Source organism: Vipera berus, assembly GCF_964194415.1.
Source record: "Vipera berus genome assembly, chromosome: 14".
NCBI lineage: Eukaryota > Metazoa > Chordata > Lepidosauria > Squamata > Viperidae > Vipera > Vipera berus.
Window position 1 is genome coordinate 7,492,882 of NC_138217.1, and position 20,053 is coordinate 7,512,934.

General features: G+C 47.2%; 1 protein-coding gene across 3 annotated transcripts in view; it reads left to right on the plus strand.

The window, feature by feature from the left end:
- The first annotated feature begins 380 nt into the window (after positions 1–380).
- Positions 381–20,053, plus strand: part of CHFR (checkpoint with forkhead and ring finger domains) — a 48,932-nt gene continuing 29,259 nt past the window's right edge. For 2 of the 3 annotated variants that reach the window (XR_014027919.1, XM_081339126.1), the window contains exons 1-16: positions 381–735; positions 2,423–2,576; positions 2,768–2,867; positions 4,664–4,773; positions 7,690–7,749; positions 7,867–8,085; positions 8,693–8,902; positions 9,258–9,411; positions 12,170–12,324; positions 13,308–13,470; positions 15,168–15,310; positions 17,369–17,488; positions 18,028–18,111; positions 18,442–18,512; positions 18,705–18,792; positions 19,857–19,964. Coding sequence is in view for 2 of the 3 variants with exons in the window: in XM_081339126.1 (XP_081195252.1) it covers positions 2,435–2,576; positions 2,768–2,867; positions 4,664–4,773; positions 7,690–7,749; positions 7,867–8,085; positions 8,693–8,902; positions 9,258–9,411; positions 12,170–12,324; positions 13,308–13,470; positions 15,168–15,310; positions 17,369–17,488; positions 18,028–18,111; positions 18,442–18,512; positions 18,705–18,792; positions 19,857–19,964 (1,927 nt within the window). In the remaining variant the exon portion in view is untranslated. Of the gene's footprint in view, positions 736–2,175; positions 2,577–2,767; positions 2,868–4,663; positions 4,774–7,689; positions 7,750–7,866; positions 8,086–8,692; positions 8,903–9,257; positions 9,412–12,169; positions 12,325–13,307; positions 13,471–15,167; positions 15,311–17,368; positions 17,489–18,027; positions 18,112–18,441; positions 18,513–18,704; positions 18,793–19,856; positions 19,965–20,053 lie in introns of those variants that run through there. The other variant, XM_081339127.1, reaches the window with a different exon arrangement.

The following is a 20,053-nucleotide window of genomic DNA, read 5'->3' on the forward strand; positions in this document are numbered from 1 at the left end:
TACATATTTCGTTATATCTACCACATTTGAATATATCTTACAGTATACAATATATGAACGATTGTGTCATTTGCATTATATACTCATACTTTGCGTGTATTATACTACAATGGTTTATGAATTCATAAGTTGATTCTTGTGTCGGTATACACCTACGCATGTACACACGCACACGTATATATTTATACACATGTAAATATATTTTTATTTTATTTTTATTTTAATTCCATTTATATTTTTTTATTTTATTTTAATTCCATTTATATCCCGCCCTTCTCCGAAGACTCAGGGCGGCTTACAAGCTTAGCAGTATTTGTACATGTTTATATAAAAGTTACAGCTACATAGACGTAATTAGACGTATATATAATTGAACCACCAGCTATAGCGGCTCTTTCGCCCAAGCACGTGCCTTTGCCCCAAGAACGCCGCTCTAGCGTCCCCTCTATGGCTCCCGCGGGACGTTCTAGCCGCCGCCTCGCGCACGTCCGCCGCCGCTTCCTTTCCCCGCCCCCGCGCCGCCACGCAGCCCCGCCGGCCAATCAGCGCCGAGGCCCCGCCCCTCCGGATCAGCTGAGGGCTGAGCAGGGCTGTTGACAGCGGCGGCGGCGGCTTCCCGGCCGGCCGGAGCGGGGCGTGAGCGGCGGGGCTCCTTTGGCCGCGCTTCCAAGGCGGAGGGCGCCGCGGGGAGGCTCCGACCGGGCGGCCCCCTTCCCTGTGGGGGCAGGACTACAGGTCCCAGCATGCACAGCCCGCAGGGGCTCGCGGGTCAGGGAGGCCCGGCTGGGGAGGGGCGAGGGAGGAGCAGAGCCCCCCCCGGAAGGGACTGGAAAGGGGCTTGGGGAGGGGGCGGCCAGCCCCTGCCTGGAAAGAGGTGGTCGAGCTGGGGTGCAAAAGGCAGTTCAGGTGGCTGGGAGGGCGCGCAAAGGGAGGAGGGGAGACAGGTGTGAAAGAGGAGGGGTACGACTATGCAAAGGGAGGGCGTGCAAAGGGAGGAGGGGAGATGGGTGTGCAAAGGGAGGAGGGGAGGAGTGTGCAAAGGGAGGAAGGGAGATGGGTGTGCAAAGGGAGGAGGGGAGACGGGTGTGCAAAGGGAGGAGGGGAGACGGGTGTGCAAAGGGAGGAGGGGAGACGGGTGTGAAAGGGGAGGGGTACGACTATGCAAAGGGAGGGCGTGCAAAGGGAGGAGGGGAGATGGGTGTGCAAAGGGAGGAGGGGAGGAGTGTGCAAAGGGAGGAAGGGAGACGGGTGTGCAAAGGGAGGAGGGGAGGGGTGTGCAAAGGGAGGAGGGGAGACGGGTGTGCAAAGGGAGGAGGGGAGACGGGTGTGCAAAGGGAGGAGGGGAGACGGGTGTGAAAGGGGAGGGGTACGACTATGCAAAGGGAGGGCGTGCAAAGGGAGGAGGGGAGATGGGTGTGCAAAGGGAGGAGGGGAGGAGTGTGCAAAGGGAGGAAGGGAGACGGGTGTGCAAAGGGAGGAGGGGAGGGGTGTGCAAAGGGAGGAGGGGAGACGGGTGTGCAAAGGGAGGAGGGGAGACGGGTGTGCAAAGGGAGGAGGGGAGACGGGTGTGAAAGGGGAGGGGTACGACTATGCAAAGGGAGGGCGTGCAAAGGGAGGAGGGGAGATGGGCGTGCAAAGGGAGGAGGGGAGGGGTGTGCAAAGGGAGGAAGGGAGATGGGTGTGCAAAGGGAGGAGGGGAGGGGTGTGCAAAGGGAGGAGGGGAGACGGGTGTGCAAAGGGAGGAGGGGAGACGGGTGTGCAAAGGGAGGAGGGGAGACGGGTGTGCAAAGGGAGGAGGGGAGACGGGTGTGCAAAGGGAGGAAGGCAGACGGGTGTGCAAAGGGAGGAGGGGAGGGGTGTGCAAAGGGAGGGCGTGCAAAGGGGAGGGGCACAACTGTCCAAAGGGAGGAGGGGAGATGGGTGTGCAAAGGGAGGAAGGGAGACGAGTGTGCAATGGGAGGAGGGGAGACGGGTGTGCAAAGTGAGGGCGTGCAAAGAGGAGGGGGACGGCTGTGCAAAGAGGAGGGGAGATGTATGTGTGCAAAGGGGAGGAGGATGGCTATGCAAAGGGAGGAGGGGAGACGGGTGTGCAAGGGAAGGGGGATGGCTGTGCAAAGGGAGGGGGGACAGGCATGCAAAGGGAAGGGGGATGGGTGTGCAGAGGGAAGGGGGGACGAACCACTGCAGCTGAGGAATATGGAGATGGCGCCTGCTTGGCTGGATCCTTGCTAAGTCTTTTCCTCAAACATTTGTGTCTGCGTGTGTGCGTGAGCGTGACCAAAGAGGGGGACGAGTGTGCAAAGGGATGGGGAAGAGCCAGTGCAGCTGAGGAATATCGAGAAGGAGCCTCTTTCAACTGGATCCTTGCAAGGCCGTTCCTTTTCCCAGAAAAGGGTATGTATCGTCTCCCCTCCTTTTGCAGATGTAAGTCCAGATGGAGCGCATGGAGCTCGGAGGGCGGATACAACCCATCGGAAAGCCTCAACCTTGGGGGAAGCTGATCCGCTTGGGGGTGGAACAAGCCGAGCCCCACGTCTTGTTGCTGAAAAAAGAGTGGACCATTGGGCGGAAAAAAGGTATGGTGCCCCCAAACTCTCGTCTTGCAGCCGCAAAACCTGCAGCCCTTCTCGGAGGAGAGGCGGCTTTGAAATTAAGCGCAAGGTTGGTGGCACTGGGGAGAAATGGCAGGAGGCTTCGCTGGGTGTCCGGGTGAAATTAGCAAATGTAGCAATGCTCATTTCTTTCTCCCCCTCCCTCTCTCCCCAAGGTTGTGACTTATCTTTCCCTGGCAATAAATTGGTATCCGGCTATCACTGTAAAATAACCGTGGATGAAAAATCTGGCCAGGCTTTGCTACAGGATACCAGGTCAGCCTTGTCCTTATCTTTTACTGCGGTTCTGCGGGTGAAAATAAATGTTTCTTCGGTCTGTTTTTGGAGAGGGCTCGATTCTTCTTTGGAAATAATAATAATAATAATAATAATAATAATAATAATAATAATAATAATAATAATAATAATAATAATAATAATAATAATAATAATAATAATAATTTTATTTGTATACCGCCCTTCTCCCGAAGGACTCAGGGCGGTGAACAGGGCAAACATATAAAAATACAAGAATACAAACATTAAAAGAGATTAAACAAGTGCCCAGAAACTAAGAACAATGAATTAAAATACATTAAAACAATATTAAAATCTAAACCCATCACCCATCAAGCCAGGCCGGCTTGTTCGAACAAGTAGGTCTTCAGATCGCGTCGGAAGGAACGAAGGTCGGGCGCCATCCGGAGCTCAAATGAGCTGGGTTGGATGATCTTCCTTTGCGTTCACGCTGGCAGTCCTCGGACTTACGACCACGGTCGGTCTCAACGTTCCTGCTATTAAGCGAGTCACTTGCTAAGCGATGCTGTGCCCCATTTTGTGACCTCTCTTGCTACGGTCGTTAAGAGGGAATCCTGCCGTTAAGTTAGCAACAGGGTTATAAAGCGAGTCTGGCTTCCCTCATTGACTTTGCTTGTTGGAAGGTCGCAAAAAAAGGGGACCACGTGACACACACACACACACAGAGAGATGCGGCAAGTGTCAAAAATATGAGCCAATTGCCACGCGTGTGAATTTTGATCATGTGACCATGGGGACGCTGCAGTGGTCGCAAGGGTGGGGAAACGGTCCGAAGTCACTTACTTCGGTGCCGTTGTAATTTCGAACCGTCACTAAATGAACTCTTGTAAGTTGAACATGGAGTGGCATTAACTTAGGGCAGGGGTAGGCAACCTTGGCTCTTTGATGACTCGTGGACTTCAACTCCCAGAATTCCTGAGCCAGCCATGTTGGCTGAGGAATTCTGGGAGTTGAAGTCCACGAGTCATGAAGGGGCCCTAGTTTCCCTCATGCTGGCTCAGGAATTCTGGGAGTTGAAGTCCACGAGTCATGAAGGGGGCCAAAGTTTTCCCTGTGCTGGCTCAGGAATTCTGGGAGTTGAAGTCCACAAGTCATGAAGGGGCCATAGTTCCCCCATGCTGGTTCAGGAATTCTGGGAGTTGAAGTCCACGAGTCATGAAGGGGCCATAGTTTCCCTCATGCTGGCTCAGGAATTCTGGGAGTTGAAGTCCACAAGTCATGAAGGGGCCATAGTTCCCCCATGCTGGTTCAGGAATTCTGGGAGTTGAAGTCCACGAGTCATGAAGGGGCCATAGTTTTCCCTGTGCTGGCTCAGGAATTCTGGGAGTTGAAGTCCACGAGTCATGAAGGGGCCATAGTTTCCCTCATGCTGGCTCAGGAATTCTGGGAGTTGAAGTCCACAAGTCATGAAGGGGCCATAGTTCCCCCATGCTGGTTCAGGAATTCTGGGAGTTGAAGTCCACGAGTCATGAAGGGGCCATAGTTTTCCCTGTGCTGGCTCAGGAATTCTGGGAGTTGAAGTCCACGAGTCATGAAGGGGCCATAGTTTCCCTCATGCTGGCTCAGGAATTCTGGGAGTTGCCCAAGTCCACAAGTCATGAAGGGGGCCAAAGTTTTCCCTGTGCTGGCTCAGGAATTCTGGGAGATGAAGTCCACGAGTCATCAAAGAGCCAAGGTTGCCTACCGCTGACCTAGGGGTAGAAAAGGACAGTGATGGCCTTAATCCCACCTGTGTTTCTTACCTCCCTCTGCAGCACGAACGGAACAGTGATTAATAAACAGAAAGTGGTGAAGAAACAGACCTGCCCTTTACAAACCGGGGACGTGATTTATGTTGTTTACAGAAAATATGAGCCAGAAAACAGTAAGAGATTCTTCTTTCCATCCCCCTTAATAGCTTAAGGGGAATAAGGGGAAGGGGTGAGGGAGTCAGAACCGCCTTTGAAAAGGTGAAATCTCTAACCTTTTGGGCTGCAGCTGCTGTCGTTCTCTGAGACACAGGTAATAATAATAATAAAGTTGGAAGGGACCTTGGAGGTCATCTAGTCCGGCCCCCTGTTCAGGCAGGAAAGCCTATCCCATTTCAGACAAATGGCTGTCCAATCTCTTCTTAAAAACCTCCAGTGTTGGAGCATTCATCACTTCTGGAAGCAGGTTGTTCCACTGGTTAATTGTTCTCACGGTCAGGAAGTTTCTCCTTAGTTCCAGGTTGCTTCTCTCTTTGGTTAGTTTTCATCTGTTGCTTCTTGTCCCGCCTTTGGGCGCTTTGGAGAATAGCTTGACTCCCTCTTCTTTGGGGCAGCCCCTGAGATATTGGAACACTGCTATCATGTTGTCCTCTTCATTAAATTAGTAAAGGTAAAGGTTCCCCCGCACATGCGTGCTAGTCGTTTCCAACTCTAGGGGCCGGTGCTCATCTCCGTTTCATTAAATTAGACATACCCAATTCCTGCAACCGTTCCTTATATGTTTTATCCTCCAGTCCCCTAATCATCTTTGTTGCTTCGAGTTTAGTCTTTGAGTAATGAATGCAGTGGCGCCTGATAGCCATTCACCACTGACCAGGTTCCTCAAAAACAGCTCAAAACTGTAGAGATGACAATTTGTAAACAGGTTTGGTGGCTTAGTAGTTTAAAATTCTTTTGGCCTGTTTCTCAAGGGGTGGAAAACTTAACATTGTTGTATTATATTAATCAGTATCGAACAAGGGAGGATGTTACGTTTAATTATCTTTTATTTTTAAGGCAGCTTTTTTCTGTTTAGTGTCTTTGTTTGCTGTGGGTTTTTTAAAAAAGAAATTGGCATTTTTTATTTTAATTTTTCTTGAATAAAGATTTTTTTTTAAAAAAAAAGACGGCTCAGATTAAGCAACCAGATGTAGCTCAATATGGAGTTCTGAGCGTGGGGTTGAGCAACTGATCCGAGATCACTTGAAGGGCTCCTGGCTTTTACTGAAATTCCACTTCCCTTTTTCTAGTGTACAAAAAAGGTAGTGGCAAAGTAGCAGAGCTCCTATTTAGGGGATGCAGCGCTCTGGGCGTTGACTGACTCCTCTTAGCCCCAGTTAATGTGGTCAATGGGAGTTGGAGTCCAAAGTGATAGAATAGAGTAGAAAAGAATAACAGAATAGAGTAGAGTAGAGTAGAGTAGAGTAGAGTAGAGTAGAGTAGAGTAGAATAGAATAGAATAGAATAGAATAGAATAGAATAGAATAGAATAGAATAGAATAGAAAAGAAAAGAATAGAATAGAATAGAATAGAATAGAATAGAATAGAATAGAATAGAGATAGATAGGATAGAGATAGATAGGATAGGGTGGAATAGGAATAGAATAGAATAGAATAGAATAGAATAGAATAGAATAGAATAGAATAGAATAGAGATAGATAGGATAGGGTGGAATAGGAATAGAATAGAATAGAATAGAATAGAATAGAATAGAATAGAATAGAATAGAATAGAATAGAATAGAATAGAATAGAATATGGAAAGAATAGAATAGAATAGAATAGAATAGAATAGAATAGAATAGAATAGAATAGAATAGAATAGAATAGAATAGAATAGAATAGAATAGAATAGAAATAGAAATAGAAATAGATAGGATAGGGTGGAATAGGAATAGAATAGAATATGGAAAGAGTAGAATAGAATAAAATAGAATAGAATAGAATAGAATAGAATAGAATAGAATAGAATAGAATAGAATAGAATAGAATAGAATAGAATAGAACAGAATTGCAAGTGACCTTGGAGGTCGTCTAGTACAGTCCCCTGCTCAAGAACCTACACCATCTCAGACAGGTGATTGTCTAGGTCTCTTCTTAAAAATCTCCAGTGACGCAGCACCCACGATTTCTGGTGGCAAGCTGTTCGACTGGTTGATTGTCCTCACTGTCAGGAAGTTTCTCTTTAATTCCAGGTTGCTTCTCTCCTTGGTTAGTTTTCATCCATTGTTTCTTATCCTGCCCTTTGGTGCTTTGGAGAATAATTTGACCCCCCTCTTTCTTGTGGCAGCCCCTCAAGTACTGGAACACTGCTATCCTGTCTCCCCGATTTCTTCTTTTCTTTAGACTGGCCAAACCCAAGTCCCGCAGCCGTTCTTCGTATGTTTTAGTCTCCAGCCTTTTGATCATCTCAGTTGCACTTCTCTGAATTTTTTTTCCAAACTCTCAACATCTTTTTTGTGACGTGGTGACCAAAATTGGCTGCAGCATTCCAGGTGTGGCCTTACTAGGGTTTTATAAAGCGGTACTGATAAATCGCGTGATCTTGATTCTATGCCTCTGTTTATACAACCCAGGATTGTATTAGCTTTTTTGGCGGCTGCTGCACACGGCTGGCTCATAGTCAAGTGTCTAGGAGAGTATCAATTTATCCAACCTTGCTTTGACTGTGGACCCATGTTGGCTCAACATGAACTCTTGACAGTTGACCAAGTTCTTGGTTACCACTCAACACTAGATGATCAGTGCTGATTGTGGGACCTTCATAGATTTGGGGTGCTGAGATGAAGGTGTTATTGGGCTTACTGGGATGATCAGACTTATTCATCTGGCTCTTTGGTTGGTAAGTGTTTATAACGGAATAACAGAGTTGGAAGGGACCTTGGAGGTCTTCTAGTCCAACCCCCTGCACAGGCAGGAAACCCTATACCATTTCAGACCAATGGTTGTCCAATCTCTTCTTAAAAACCTCCAGTGTTGGAGCAGCCACAACCTATAAGGAGGGCCACCTTGCTTTGGTCTACTGAGTTCAACCATCTTTCTCTTCTTTCAGACGTTGCATACCTGTATGAATCTTTGCACCCCAAAAAGGATGGAGCTAATGATCCAGGAGGTGAGTAGAGACTAATAGCATGGAAGAGTTGAGTCATGGACCTACTGTGAAACACTTCAGCTCTTCCCAGCTCTCCTGGCCTTATTGAGGTCACACTGTCCCTCTCTCCCTCTCCAGAAGCCAAGGTTGACAGTGGATGCCACACAACCAAAGACACCTCAAGCACCAGAGAGAGCAGTGATGGGACCTCAATAGCATCCCCACCACCAGCTTCTCAGCCAAGCTATCAAGAACCACAGCCATCCACTTCGACGTCAAACCTCTTTGAAATTGTTCCTACCTCTCCCACTGAGTCCGTACCCACTGAGAAGGCGAAGCCCTCAACAGTTGGTAAAGGTGCAATCACTTTGTCCCAAGGCTGAATCATCTTTTGAAGGATGACCACAGTATTGCTGGAGGAGGAAGGGGATGAACAGGCAAAAATTGGCTCAGGAAGTAGAGAAAGGGAACTGTTCCTCCAGAGCAGACGTCTCCAAACTTGAGAACTTTTCAGACGTGTGGACTTCAACTCCCAGAATTCCTCAACCAGCCATGCTGATTGGGGAATTCTGGGAGTTGAAATCCACAAGCCTTAAAAGGTGCCAAATTTTGGAGACGCCTGCTCCAGAGTCTTTTGGTTGTGTCCAAAGATCCCTTTACCACCAGGGCTAAGGAATTCTGGGAGTTGAAGTGCTCAAGTCATAAAAGGGCCAAGTTTGAAGACCCCTGCCTTACCACAGTCATCATTTGCATCTCACCTCTGCAAGATCGCTCTACCTTGAATCTTGTGCTATGTTCTAGAACAGGGGTCTTCACACTTGGCCCTTTTATGACTTGTGACTTCAACTCCCGGAATTCCTCAGCCAGCGTGCACGCTGGCTGAGGAATTCTGGGAGTTGAAGTCCACAAGTTATAAAAGGGCCAAGTTTGAAGACCACGGTCATCATTCTTTCCATCATTACAGGATCCCAACCTTGCACCTTGATTTTTGCACCTGCTTTGCTCAAAGTGGTACCATCGGGACCAGAGCCATTGCTTCAACTCAGGCAGCCTCTTGTAAATACAGAAACATCCAACGCTTCTTTGAAGGACACAGAGAAAACATCCATGTTCCAGCTTTCAGGGAGGGAAGGAAAAGATTCATCCCAACCTGTTAGGAAGAAAATCAGAAGAGGTTGGTATATGACCAAGTTTTTTGTGTGTGTGTTCTGCAATGAGGGATTTGATACCTTCTTACCAGCAGCTAAGTTCACAGCCCTTAGAACCTGGAACATAGAATCATAGGGCTGGAAGGGATCTTGGAGGTCTTCTAGTCCAACCTCCTTCAAACCTGGCCCTTTTATGACTTGTGGACTTCAACTCCCAGAATTCTGGCTGGCTGAGGAATTCTGGAAGTTGAAGTCCACAAGTCATAAAAGGGCAAGTTTGAAGAGCCCTGCTCTTTGATTGTTGAGCAACAATGTGGTGGGTTCCATGCTGTATTTCCTCTGCATGCCTTCCCCGATGTGACATAAGAACCTCTCTTGCAGATGGTGAAGCCAGCTCTGCCCTTCAGGTGGCCACCCCAGATGGACAAGCAATGAGAGACCCCGGAGATGCCAAATCGGCAACCATGAAGCCCGACAAAATGGGAGAAAGCCTGAGCTGCATCATCTGCCAGGAACTTCTTCATGACTGTGTCAGGTATAGGTGGATGGACAGAGAAGAGAGTAGTGCATATGAGCTGGTGGCCCTCTGGAGAAGGTGTGTCAGGTGGAAAACATAAAGAAGGTGGTTACATGGAGGGAAAGGGCTGAACTAGCTCATTTTCTCCCCAGTAGGACTTCAAAGAGAAGTAGACTTTGTCAGGAGAACAGTTGAGAACCTTGGTTATACCTCACCTTTGTAGCCATTGAATGTGATTGAGAGTAAACAGGGTTGCCCTCCTGCCTCTATTTTGCCTTAAAGCCCAAGAGCCAAATGTTGAGTCAACTCAAGAAGCATTGAGTTGATTCAACTCAAGAAGCGTTGACCTGATTCAATTCAAGAAGCATTGAGTTGATTCAGCTCAAGAAGCATTGAGTTGATTCAGCTCAAGAAGCGTCGAGTTGATTCAACTCAAGAAGCATTGACCTGATTCAACTCAAGAAGTGGAACTCATGTTTCTTAGGAGGGACCTGTCAGGTTTCCTGAATCACCTAAGTGACCATAGAGCTCAGGAAGCCAAATGCTGGGTGCTGAGGTCTAAAGCAGAGCAACCTGTGACTTCTGAATGTTGCTTAACCACAGGTCACAGAGTCTGTAAGAAGAAGGCTGAGTGAAGAAGACTGCTAGAAAGAGTAGCCCAGGCATATTTAGAATGCCACAAATTCCCAAACTTCTGATCAAAGCTTAAAATTTGCACACATGTTTTGTTTTGACTCTTTCTTCTCCTTAAGGGCTGCCAACCTACCAGCAGTTGCCCACCTCTTTCTTCATTTGGGCTAGAGGTCCAGAACATCTAGCTCCCTTAGGTTCTAGCTTTCTCACCTCACTTTCTGTAGAGACTTTTTTTTCCCAAGCTCCACTTTTCCACCCATCTATTCCAATTCTCCTTTGGTGTGTGGCTACTTCGTCGCTCTTCTCCCTTGTTGCATCAGTTCTGTGCATGAGCCATGGAACCTTCTGAAGCAGGCCTTCTGGCTCAGCCAATCAGTGGACAATTTCAGCAGAGAATGCAGTGGTCATTCCTGGTGGACCACCAAGCTATACATCAGCATAATAATAATAATAATAATAATAATAATAATAATAATAATAATGATGATGATGATGATGATGATGATGATGATGATGATGATGATGAAGAAGAAGAGGAGGAGGAGAAGTAGTAGTAGTTGGAAGGGACCTTGGAGGTCATCTAGTCCAACCCCCTGCTCAGGCAGGAAACCCTATACCATTTCAGACAAATGGCTGTCCAGTGAGAGCCAGCGTGGTGTAGCGGTTAAAGTGTTGGACCAAGGTGCCTCCAGTTCAGATGGGTAGGAACAAGATGAAGGAAGCTCCAGTCCTCAATCATGCCCATATTTCGGTTGTGAAAATTAAACATACAGTCCACTGTACATGGCCATGACATGATTAACACGTGATTCACCAGAGTACCAACTTCCCAGATATTTTTTTTTAAAAATAAGGTAAAGGTAAAGGTAAAGGTTCCCCCGCACACACGTGCTAGTCGTTTCCGACTCTAGGGGCCGGTGCTCATCTCCGTTTCAAAGCCGAAGAGCCAGCGCTTGTCCGAGGACATCTCCGTGGTCATGTGGCTGGCATGACTAGACGCCAAAGGCGCACGGAACGCTGTTACCTTCCCACCGGAGTGGTCCCTATTTTTCTACTTGCATTTTTACGTGCTTTCGAACTGCTAGGTTGGCAGAAGCTGGGACAAGTAACAGGCGCTCACTCTGTTACGCGGCACTCGGGATTTGACCCGCCAAATTGCTGACCTTCTGATCGACAAGCTCAGCGTCCTAACCCACTGAGCCACTGCGTGCCTTTTTAAAAAATAACTTGATTTAATAACAACAACAATAATAATAAAGTTGGAAGGGGCCTTGGAGGTTATCCAGTCCAACACCCTGCTCAGGCAGGAAACCCTACCATTTCAGACAAATGGCTCTCCAGTCTCTTTCTTAAAAACTTCCAGTGTTGGAGCATTCACTGCTTCTGGAGGCAGGTGGTTCCACTGGTTAATTGTTCTGTCAGTTAGTTCCAGGTTGCTTCTCTCCTTGATGAGTTTCCATCCGTTGCTTCTTGTCCTGCCTTCGGGCGCTTTGGAGAATAGCTTGACTCCCTCTTCTTTGTGATAGCCCCTCAAATATTGGAATCCTGCTATCATGTCCCACCTCGTCCTTCTCTTCATCAAACTAGACATACCCAATTCCAGCAACCGTTCTGATTATCATTATTGCTCTTCTCTGCACTCTTTCCAGAGTCTCAACACCTTTTTTACATCGTGGTGACCAAAACTGGATGCTGTATTCCAAGCGTGGCCTTGCCTAGGCATTGTAAAGTGGAGATTAACGTGATCTCGATTCTACTTCTCTGTTAAATGCAGCCTAGTACTGTGTCGTTTGTTTGTTTGTTTTTTGAATTTTAAAATACAGATGATTTATTTTGAAGGTGTACGGGGATGACCTTGGGCAAGGGTAGGCAACCTTGGCTCTTTGATGACCCGTGGACTTCAACTCCCAGAATTCCAGCATGGGGAAAAAAACTCAGGAATTCTGGGAGTTGAAGTCCACGAGTCATCAAAGAGCCAAGGTTGCCTAACCCCTGACCTTGGGAGATGGAAGGAAGACTTGCACCCGAAGCCGTGCATTTTCTTCCTATCTCTCAAGGTTTAGACTGTTGGCCAATCACGTCCCACTTCGATTCCTTCTCTCATCTTTTTTTTTCTCCCCCTCCCCCATCTTCCTGTCTTCAGTTTGCAGCCCTGTATGCATACTTTCTGTGCCGCTTGCTACTCGGGATGGATGGAGCGTTCGTCTCTCTGTCCGACGTGTCGGTGTCCAGTGGAACGGATCTGTAAAAATCATATTTTGAACAACTTGGTCGAAGCGTATCTCATCCAGCACCCAGGCACGTGAGGAGCGTGGACTCTCCGCCAGCATTCTTGTCATTACAAGAGTAGAGTTCTTTTTTTTCCCCACGGTTACAATTTAACATGGCATGGATGGAGGGTGACGTATGCATGGACGGACCACGAATCCAATGTTTTGCACTCTGGAGAGAGGGGTTTGTTGTTTTTTTTTAAAAAAGGAAAATTGGGTATGTACAATTAGGCTCTTGATAGCTGCCTGAATTAAAAGTAATTTTCCCCCGAGTTTTCTTTATCAAGATTTGTTAAGGTGAAAGCAGGAACCATTGGCAAGAATGCCAGCAAATGAAGTACAGAATTTCTGTTGCTAAGAAGTGGCAACGTCGTCGTGCCCAAATGCGGGACCCATGGTTGTTAAGCAAATTGCAGTGATTGTTAAGCCAATCTGGCTCCTTCCCCTGTTGGCTTTGTTGGGAAAGGCACAAACTGTGTTCTCCTGAGCCTAAGGACATCGCAAGCATCTTAAACGCATGTGGCTTACCAAATACCCACATTTTGATCCCGTGACCGTGAGGTCGTAAATCTGTGCGACCCTGAGGTCATAAGTGTGTGCGACAGTCATAAGTGTGAGGACCGGTCAGGAATCAGTTTGTTCACTCTACCTTTTCAAACCTATTGAAGTCCTGAGCTCCTTTGGGACTTAATCCCGAGGAAGTGCCGTTGAGAAGCTAAGCAACAGTTATCTGTGGAGATGTTCAGTCGTCCAGATCGTGGCTGTCCCAAAAGCACTTTTTCCATAGACGACTGGACTTTGTTTTTCCCTGAAGACGTTTTCGCTTCTCCTCCAAGAAGCTCCTTCGATTCTTCTTCGCTTTCAGCCAGAACTGAAGAAGCTTCTTGGGCGAGAAGCGAAAGGTCTTCAAGTCCAGTTGCACTTTTGAAAAAGCACCTTTGGGCCTGAGGGACTGTTCCGTGTCGCCGTTCTCTTCGCCGTAACGTAGAAATCCTTTTCTTATCTTGATAGATAAGTGCCGTAATGAAGAAGATATTCGAAGTATGGATGCCCGGAACAAAATCACTCAAGACATGCTTCAGCCAAAAGTGCGCAGATCCTTTTCGGATGAAGAAGGAAGTTCTGAAGATCTGCTGGATCTGTCGGATGTGGACAGCGAATCCTCTGATATTAGGTAAAAAGCTGTAAATTAAGGCTCGGCGGGTTCTCTTACAACCAGGCTGATGCTCTCAAATCCGTAAACAATATTCATGAAACCGGCACAGGTAATCCTTGACTTCTGACGGTTCATTTAGTGACTATTCAAAGTTACGACAGAGCTGAAAGGAAGGGACTTGTTTTTTCCACACTTAACCACCGTTGCCGCATCGCCACGGTCACGTGATCAGATTTCAGACGCTCGGCCGCCCACTCGTATTGATGGCCGTTGCAGTGTCCCCCAGGATCACATCGTCAACACTGGTGATCCTTTTTCTGATCCCCTTTTGCGACCTTCCGACAAGCAACCTCAACGAGGAAAGCCAGGTTCACTTCGCCGCCATGGTTGCTGACTTAAGAACTGCAGCGGTTCCCTTAGCAACCGTGGCAAGACAGGTCGTAAAGTGGGGCAAAACCCACTTAGCGACTGTCTCGCTTTAGCTGCAGAAATCTGAGGCTCCGTTCTAGTCGTATGTCGAGGACTTACCTGTATTTACTGAAAGTTGACTGAGAAAATGATGGCGGGTCAGTTTTGATGAGTCGGTGTCCGATTGGAATCAAAGTTCTGCAGTTCGCAGTCTCGGGGAGTGGCTTGGGATCTCGGAAGATCTTAAAAATAGGAAAATTAGAGTCCCAATTCAAGAATTACTGGATTGTCCAGCTCTGTTTGCATGGTCTTAATCACTTCCTTAAAAAGTTTGCAGACGGAGAGGTAATCCTCAGTGGAGGCCAGGATTCCCATTGCTAAGCAAGGCGGAGGTTAATTTAGGGCTCTTCAAACCTGGCCCTTTGATGACTTGTGGACTTCAACTCCCAGAATTCCTCAGTCAGGCACACTGGCTAAGGAATTCAGGGAGTTGAAGTCCACAAGTCACAAAAGGCACGCCGGCTGAGGCATTCTGGGAGTTGAAGTCCACAAGTCACGCCGGCTGAGGCATTCTGGGAGTTGAAGTCCACAAGTCACAAAAGGCACGCCGTCTGAGGCATTCTGGGAGTTGAAGTCCACAAGTCGTCGGCCAAGTTTGAAGAGCCCTGGGTTAAGGGAACGGCACCCGATTTTACCATCTTCTTAGCCACAATTGCTACGCAAATCCGGCTTCCCCAATTGACTTTGCTTGTACTAAAGCCGGCTGGGCGGGTTTGTGAATGGCGATCACGTGATCCCCAGATTCTGCAAGCGTCATAAATACATCCGGGATGCCAACTGCCCACATTCTGACCCGGTGACATTGCAACTTCAAATCTGAGTCGTAAGTAACCCTGAGAAGATCCTTCGTGCCTTTGAACGGTCTCCTAATGACCGATCGTAAGTCAAGGACGACCTTGTAAAGTTGCCGGACTGGGAGGACCCACCATGACAATTGCAAGTTGAGGTTAATAGAATCACACAGATGGAAGGGACCTTGGAGGTCTTCTAGTCCAACCCCCTGCTCAAGTGGGAGACCCTAACCCATTTCAGACCAAGGCTTGTCCAATCTCTTCTTAAAAACCTCCAGCGATGGAGCATCCACAACTTCTGGAGGCAAGGAGTTCCACTGGTTAATTGTCAAGTTGTCTGTTTTAGTGCCCCTGCTGAACCAGTTAAGGCTTGAAAGTGTCTGTTTGGCTGGATCAGAACTTAGTTTGTGGCAATGACCTTGTCAGTTTCACGAACATGACTCTCCTTCTTTGCAGTCAGCCATATGTTTTATGCCGGCAATGTCCCGGTTATCGTCGGCAAACCATCCCACCTCTAACCTCTGCAGACCAGGAAGGAAAAACAGAACTTGGGCAGGTCCCTGGAGATTCCCCATCAACATCTTCCAACTTCCCAACAGGTCAGAGCATCTTCTGGGGCGGGAAAGGTCAGGTGGAAAGGCCTTGTACCTATCATAAGCACATCAAGATCTTGCCTTCAGCTGAAACTCCTGGTTTTTCTACTTGTGTGCCTCAGTCAGATGTGGGTGGGCGGGCCCTGTCCTGTTTATTCTGCCTTTATGTGATATTTCTGATATTGCGGTATGCTGGTGCGCACTGGTGCGCTCCAGTGCTGCGCACAATCCTTACTGGAAACGGTCACTTGAAGTAGAGAATGGAGATGAGCTTTTTGCAACAGTAAGGCAAGTAGTTTAGCATCTGTCAGTGGCTGGATCTGAAGTTAAGTCAGTCAATCTGAATAGAGCTGGGAGGGACCTTGGAGGTTGTCTAGTCCAACCCCCAGCTCAAGCAGGAGACCCTACACCATTTCGGACAAGTTGACTGTCCAGTGTCTTCTTAAAAAGCGCCAGTGATGGAGCCTCCACAACGTGTGAAGGCAAAGCTGTTCCACTGGTTAATTGTCCTCACTGTTGGGAAGTTTCTCCTTAGTTCCAGGTTGCTTCTCCTCCTCGAACAGTCTTTCTCAACCTGAGCAGCTTGAAGATATGAGGACTTCAACTCCCAGAATTCCTCAGTCCTCATCTGGGCTTTGAAGACCAGTCACTTTCAAACTGCCCAGGTTGAGAAGCACTGTTCTGGAGGCCAATGCGTTTTGGGAAAGGGTTGGAGGTCCCTAGTTTCCAGGTCTTTCCCTCTCCTTCATGTGGGCCAATAATTCAGGGAAGAAATGCATCCAGTGGCATCAAGAACCTCTTTGGGGTCTTCTGGGGAGACAACTTGCAGTATCCAAACGGAGTCTGTCACCAGGATGAAATTTTTATCCTTCCAAACTTGCACGCCCATCATCAGGGAACTTATCTCTAGCGCTGGGGTCTTCAGACTCGGCTCTTTTTATGACTTGTGGGCTTCAACTCCCAGAATTCCTCAGCCAGCCTTGCCTGGCTGAGGAATTCTTGGAGTTGAAGTCCACAAGTCATAAAAAGTGCCAAGTTTGAAGACCCCCTGCTCTAGCAGAACACGTGCAGTTGGAATACGTGGCAAGTTGAATTCTGGTTGAGGATGGACGACTTGGAGGTAGTTTTGGGACCTTCTCCCCTAACAATACTCCAGACCTTGTCCTGGATGAAAAGGAAGTACAGATAGAAACTTGACTTGATCTTTCAGGGGAGACTTTTTAAAATGCACTGAGGAATGCATTAAACGAGCTGATGTCAAGAGTGAAAATTTGGTAGCTACATACCTCTTTGTTTTTATCTTGCCATTAGAGTAAAGGGTGGGGGGGAGGGAAAACGATGTTTTTGTCTGGGTTAGTTGGAGAAAGGAAACTTTTCCAGTTTGCTGAGACAAACTGGAAACTTTTCAAGGGCATTCTGGCAGGTGTGAAGAAGATAGCAGACGGTTCTCACAAAACAAAGAGGATTGGTTCACATGAGCTACATGGACATCTGAGAGGCTGGGCTGGGAATGTCATTGGTATATGCTATAGTTGGAGGCCTTGGGAATTTAGAGTTAGTTTTCCTTCGCCTATATCATGCTGTGTATCCAATAAACCAGTACGTTTTTCAGCAACGGAAGTAATCCTGGACTTTATTTGAATATTCGAGCTGAAGGTGGACAGCTGATGTGTACAGTGCTTAGGATCTTTTGGGGTCTAAAGCAGAGTTCCCCCAACCTTGTGAGACTTGTGGACTTGAATTCACAGAATTCTGGGAGCTGGCTGAGGAATTCTGGGAGTTGATGTCCACCAGTCTTAAAGTTGCCAAGGTTGGAGACCCCCTGATCTAAAGTGTAAATCAATAGCCAAATATGATCTGTAGGCCGCTTGCCTCCTTCGGTTGTCCTACTTGGACCCTCAGGCCTTCTGCTCTTAGATGAGTCGTTGAGTTCCAGCCTTTAGCGCTCCTGAGGGCGGGCGGGCGCATATGAGCCACTTTGGCCTCTTGTGAAGCTTCTGAGAAATTTTCCTGCAAGGTGACCTGTTTTGCACAACCTCTTCTTGGTCGTTTCTCCTCATGCAGCAGTCCAGGAATATGTCTGCCCAGCTCAAGGAAGCCACATCTTCTGCACTTGCTGTTTCCAGCCCATGCCGGACCGTAGGGCGGAACGGGAACAGAACCAGAACATCGCCCCACAGCAGTGTAAGCCAGAACGTCACTGGGGAAACGCGTGGGCCTTCCAGCCTGACCAAAAACGGAGTTGAAGGAGAAGCAGATGTCTTGAACACCGTCACGGCTGGTCAGCCCAACTTCATAGAAGCCTTTTCGTCTGCTTCTACTCCATCTGTGGTCAGATCTTGAGTTAGAGCCAGGTCTAGTGGTTAAGGCACCAAGCTCGAAAGCTAGGGATGCTGAGTTCTAGTCCCGCCTTAGCCATAAAAGCCAGCTGGGTGACTTTGGGCCACCCACCAGGAGAAGGGGAGTTTCAGTCCTGCCCTAGGCAGGAAAACTGTCTAGGTGACTTTGGGCCACCCACCAGGAGAAAGTCAGTTCCAGTCCTGCCCTAGGCATGAAAACTGGCTGGGTGACTTTGGGCCAATCACCAGGAGACTGGGAGTTCTAGTCCCGCCTTAGGCATGAAATTTGGATGACGGAAGGTTTTTTTTTCCAATCCACTGTTTTCTTTGGCAGAAAACTGAGCCAATGATCAATCTATATATTTTTCCTTTCCATATTCACAGGTACCATTTGTCTGCAGTCTTTCTGTCATCTGTACTGGGGTTGTGTCCGTGTGTCCTGCTTGGGCTGTTTAGCCCCATTCTGCGGTATGATCCTGTTTTGCAATCATCCTGTCTTTCCCCCTTGCAAACAACCATCCTCTGCTGATGCTTCTTCGTATTCTGTCTCTTCTCGGGGTCGAGCCTGTCTCCTCCAAGAGGCAGTTGGCTTCCAGGAGTAAGGCTTTTCCGTAAATAAAACTTGGTTAAATGACGTAACTAGAATCCCTGTTCCTTAATGTAGGGTAATATAACAGCGGCATCTGCTTTGGGAAACCGCAGCTCAGTCCCAAGAGGCCCTGCCTAATTTGGGGAATACTTTGCAGCCTCTTCGGAGCAGTAATAACGTCCTTTATTTTTGCTTCTTTTTTTAAACAGAACTCAATCTCGGTGACAAGTGTTTAGACGGTGTTCTTAATGGCAATAACTACGAATCAGATATTCTAAAGGTACGGTCAGTTTCCCAAAAGTTCTTTTTTTTTTTTTTTTTTTTTGAGATCAGCCTATTTTGTAAGAACGTCTGGACTCCGCTCTGTGTTTCAGGAACTGTCACTTTCGTTCTCATACTTTCCCAAGGAGCTTCAAATCCCTGCTTGAGGCCTCTTCTGAATGTTTTTAATTCTACGCGTCTTCTCTTCTAGGATTACTTGCAATCTAGGGGGTTGACATGGAAAGACATGCTGAACGAAAGCCTCCAAGCTCTTCAAGAAGGAGCGTTTATTTTACCAGGTAAATGTTGATCCCCTCCAATCACATATTCCTGAGACTTTTTTTTCCTGGATTCTGCTTCTGTTTACTCCAAGTGTTAACACCGCTTTGTAATGCCTTGGTAAGACCACACTTGGAATATGGCGTCCAGTTTTGGTTGCTACGATATAAAAAAAAAAGACGTCGAGACTCTAGAAAGAGGGCCGAGAAGAGCAACAAAGACAATTAGGGGAGTGGAGGCTCAAAACCTATGAAGAATGGTTGCAGGAACTGGGTATATTATTATTATTATTATTATTATTATTATTATTATTATTATTATTATTATTATTATTATTATTATTATTATTATTATTATTATTATTAATTTTATTTGTATACCGCCCTTCTCCCGAAGGACTCAGGGCGGTGAACAGGGCAATACATGTTAAAAAGACAGAATACAAAAATTAAAAAAGATTAAACAAGTGCCCAGAACTCTTAAATAGATTAAAACGCATTTAAAAGTAATAAAAACCCAACCCCCTCCCATCAGGCCAGGCCAGCTTGTTCAAAAAGATACGTCTTTAGATCGCGCCGGACTAGACTAATGAAAAAGGACTAGGGGAGACATGATAGCAGTGTTCCAATATTTGAGGGGCTGCCACAAAGAAGAGGGGGTCTAACTATGCTCCAAAGCACCAGTAGGTAGGACAAGAAGCAACGGATGGAAACTACTCAAGGAGAAAAGCAAACTAGAACTAAGGAGAAACTTCCTGATAGTAAGAACAATTAATCAGTGGAACAACTGCCTTCAGAAGTTGTGGGTGCTCCCATCACTAGAGCCTTGTAAGAAGAGACCGGACAGCCATTTGTCTAAATTGGTATTAGGTCTCCTGCTTCAGCAGGGGGTTGGACTAGAAGACCTCCAAGGCTCCTTCTAACTCTTATTCTGTATTCAGATATTTGCAAGCTCACGAGGACACACATCCTGAGCCCTGTTCTCACCAGAGGGAGATCAGCCACCTCCCCAATTCCTTCTGAGGGGGTTCATCCTTCAAAGGGATATTCTCTTCGTAACCCACCACCCCAATTTTCTCTTTCAGATTACCGAATCGCGGGAGAAACGGTGCTCTGTTACTTTTGCGGCCTGCGGACTTTCCGAGAACTCGCTTACCAGTACAGGCAAAATATTCCTTCTGTGGAATTGCCAGGTACGAGAGGCGAACAATCCAGGCCCTGGCAGAGCGATGCAGCCTTGACTTCCTGCTTCCCCCGCAGAGAAAGAAAAAAATATTGAAAC